The sequence below is a fragment of the Mizuhopecten yessoensis genome, unplaced genomic scaffold (assembly GCF_002113885.1).
Source record: "Mizuhopecten yessoensis strain PY_sf001 unplaced genomic scaffold, ASM211388v2 scaffold715301, whole genome shotgun sequence".
Taxonomy (NCBI): domain Eukaryota; kingdom Metazoa; phylum Mollusca; class Bivalvia; order Pectinida; family Pectinidae; genus Mizuhopecten; species Mizuhopecten yessoensis.
In genome coordinates, this window is record NW_018479552.1 from 6,288 (window position 1) to 10,334 (window position 4,047).

General features: G+C 37.5%; 1 protein-coding gene across 1 annotated transcript; it reads right to left on the reverse strand.

Moving 5' to 3' along the window:
* Positions 1-1,038: 1,038 nt before the first annotated feature.
* Positions 1,039-3,114, reverse strand: LOC110441068 (RING finger protein 207-like; the record flags this gene model as incomplete). The annotated part of the gene is made up of 1 exon (XM_021484163.1): positions 1,039-3,114. A coding segment is annotated over one exon (2,076 nt), but the record flags the coding sequence as incomplete, so codon positions are not given.
* Positions 3,115-4,047: the final 933 nt, after the last annotated feature.

The following is a 4,047-nucleotide window of genomic DNA, read 5'->3' on the forward strand; positions in this document are numbered from 1 at the left end:
ATCTCATAACTAGCAAATATAGGGTGCACTAGCGGAGGTCAACGCAAGAAGTAGACATTTGGTCCTTGCCTGAAAGCTTAGATGTAGTAAAAAATCGACGAAAATAAAGTGAATTTCATGCTTATAAACCTGCTCACCGATTCACAAACCGTAGGTTACCAACACAATTTCCGGACTTTGTTTTCAGATACAATAACGGATGCCACTTGCGGTACGAAACACTTCCGCGTCGATAATGATCAGGTTGTTGTGGTGACAGTTTTATTGTTGTATCGACTATGACGTCATCCTTGTCGTTTGTTTGTTAGGCAAAGCTTTTAAAGTATGAAGAAGTTCCTTTAAAACAACCATTATACAATGTGTATAAGATTTACGTTATATATCGTGTTAACCATTTGATATATAAAGTACTGCAGCTACATGTTAAACACAGCCTTGCGTAGGTACATATAGACTATGCGATCATGGACGTTTAAATATCACATGATGTTTAAAAGATAATATACATATAATTTTAAAACAATATAATGGAATTATATATCTGATCTTCATACATGAGCTTTTCCAGACGTTTTCGTTTTATCATACAAAACTAAATATAGTGAATAACACCAATGCATCATTATACTTTTCATTTTTAACAAACTATCATATCTTCGTATATATTACTCTCATGAAAGATACTCTAAATAGATTTTAGAAAGTAAATCATGTTACAAATGTTGTATATACGCAAATTCATTGATCGGAGAATCATTTATAAGAAAGATAAGCTCCGTTTGGAATAGCACATATATGTACACGCTTTACCAATAAAACGACTATGTGTCATGTACATATGGTGTATTTTTAATCATTTATATGTATAACGTTTCATCTAATTTGTGAGACACACATCTAACATTCAACATTTATTAATAGGGCTATAGTTGATTTTACAACAGGATAGTGATCTTAAACACTCTGCGGCATACATTTTTTCTACGTTTTGAAACGATCCAAATCATGCCATTTCTCATTATGTCCGATACTTTGTTTCTAAAGATGGCTATCACCGCAGAGTCGTACGATTTGTGAACTGAANTCGAACGAAACAGACTCATGTAAAGATGTTACTATGAACTCCTGTTTGGTGGGGTGGACTATGATACCATACGGTTCGTTGATACCGGACAGTTTGGTCAGCAGTGCCTTCCCCCTTGATCCGTCAGGTGAAACCAGGTAAACATTGCGTGAGATTAATCCACATACATATACATTGTCATCCCGGTCAAGTCCGATACTTCCAGGATAGTTCAGACGACGATCATTGTACCTGTAAACTACTGCGTCATTGTCAAGTCGTCTACACAATATATCATCGTTATCTCTGTGATACACTCTGGCCTTGGATGTAGATAGAGCAAAGTACGTGTCACCTCCACTTTTCGTTATTGACCGAATAACCTTTCCATCCATAGACAAAATATCCACACTTCCAGACGTACCGGCGTAGATGTTATCTCCATGAACTGCTATTCCTAACGTTCCAAGTGGACACGTGATCCTCTTGGTCACAGATAGTTGGTCATTCCGTAGAGTACACTTCAGTATTTGGCCCCCGAACAAACTCACAAATATTTCATCAGTAGCAGGTCCACGTGTGACGTCTAATGGCGACTCATCAACTTTGTATTTCTTCACTAAGGAATAGTTGTCATCAAACAACAAAAGTCGTTTGTTATCTCTATCTGTGGTAAGTAGTTGTCCGTTGTCGGTAACAATTCCACTTATCAAAAAAGGCTTGACAGATCCTCCCAACGTACTTCCATGTACGGTTTTTACACAAGATACTGAACCTTCCCAGACATCCACTAATTCAGCTGTTGGAGGTGAAATGACTGGTATACGCTGAAGGGAATCTATAAGGTCAGACGCTGAAGAAAAGTCCACAGACGAAGCAAGTGACGGTGTGGAAATTATGGTCTCAAGCAAAGAGCCGATACACGCATTTGCATTCTGTGACGTCAGTGAGATGGTCGAGGTCACATCAACATCACCAACGGTCGTCACTTTCATGATTTCTTCTACGATTGGTCCTATCTTCAGCGTAATGTCAAACGTATTAGGCAGTTCCTTGGTGTTTTGATCCATCCGACGGTAATGTCCTGACAATTGATTCTTTGTTTGCTCTCTTGTGATAAACGTCTGTCGATCGGATCCCTGTGTTTCCAAGCACAACATTAGTAGATGCGAGTTCTCAGCGTTGGTGTTAAATTTGCTAACACATCTCAGTCGAGAAGTTATCTGTTGTCTATGTGAGTTACATTTGTGTGCGAGGTCTGACTGGAATGCCGCGTTGTGGTCATCAAGCTTGTCTTTAGCCTGTTGTATCACACGAGTCATTTTAGCCGATACTTCCCTTTCTGTTGAGTTTATATGGTTTATCTGTGAATTGCCATCCTCAAACATTTTCTTCGACTCTTCTTGTATTTCCTCCCATTCTTTGTCAATGTCATTCTGTCCTGGTGTAGCTGTCTGTACGAGGTCGTCCAGTTGTTTTACATTATTGCAGTTTCTATGGGTCAAGGACACGCAGTCACTGCAACAAAGTGATCCGTGATCCACACAATAGAAATCTAACGGCTTCGTGTTGTGGTTCGGACAAATATCGTTCACGATTATCCTTTTGATTCCACCAGACTCTCTGTCAATGGGCACAAGTTTGTGTTTGCTGGAAACTTTACTCCGTTTATGGCAAGTTTTACAATCTTTACACAACATTTCAGCACAGTCAGTGCACCAGACCTCGGCAGAACTGGATTCACCGTCTCTCAGACATGCTTCACATATTTGATCATCCGATGTCTGTTTTGTATGGTTTAGGAACAGGTGATTTATGGGGAATGAAGTTCCCCAGGTATTGACGTGTATGCTTGGGTCCTGCGGGGTAATAGGAGTATCACAGACAGGACACGGGAAGTAATGACGATCTTCATCGGTACATACGTGTTCAGCCTGGATATAAGTGGTCAGACACGGAGAGCAGAATGTGTGACCACAAGGTAACACTCTTGGATTTTCGTATATTTCCTGGCACAACAAACAGCGGAACACCGGNGAAATACATATTTTCTGTTAGAGTAAAGTTTATTCCGGATTAGGGTATATAGTTTCGGTAGCAAAATGACCATGTCGTAAACATCTATTGTAAATATGAACCAACGTATTTATGACAATACGATATGCAAATCTAGATATCAATGATTCAATTTATATCAAACTTGTGTTTGATGTAAAGGTTAATGAGATACCACAAACAGGTAAATAAAGATGTACGCTTATCAGTTCTATGTTCTTATGGAAATAACCCGTAAGCAAATGATATTTACAGATATGTTTTCATATATTAACAATCAATTTTATTTTAAAATAGTTTATCATAAAATTGATTGTGAATAATCCGTAGTATACATTCATTATCGTTCCATCTATGATTTCAAAAAAAAGGGGAAATGAAAGATCAGAAAAATATTATGACCTGGTTTCTTTTGAGAAAAGATTGAGTAGAATATATTAGATTATAAGTTTGATATAATTAAAAAAAAAAATGTTTATGACGTATCATGGATTAATGCTAAGTCGGGATGAAACTGGCATGATATATATAATCAAGAATACCTGTTTAAGACATTTCAGCTATGATCATATAGGTGAAACATATTGTTGTGGGCTCATCTTTCTTCCTCAAAACATAGAACTGTGGAAGAAGCTTGGCTATCGAGTAAATTGAATATTACAAACACTGGCAAAAATCACCTGTAAACGTACTACAGTAAAATCTGTGAAATTACTATCATCAGGAAAACTAAAAAAATATGCTACAAATGCCAGAATGATTAGAAATATGTCCATTGAGTATATAACAACGGAACAAAGCAAACAAGGCTGACTGAAGGGGAAAAAAATAATACAAAACATATACGGATTCTACATTTAAACTGTTCTCAGTCAAGCTTAACTACTAGAGTGCTCAGACTTGTTAGCTTCAAGATTAGTTGTGGTATG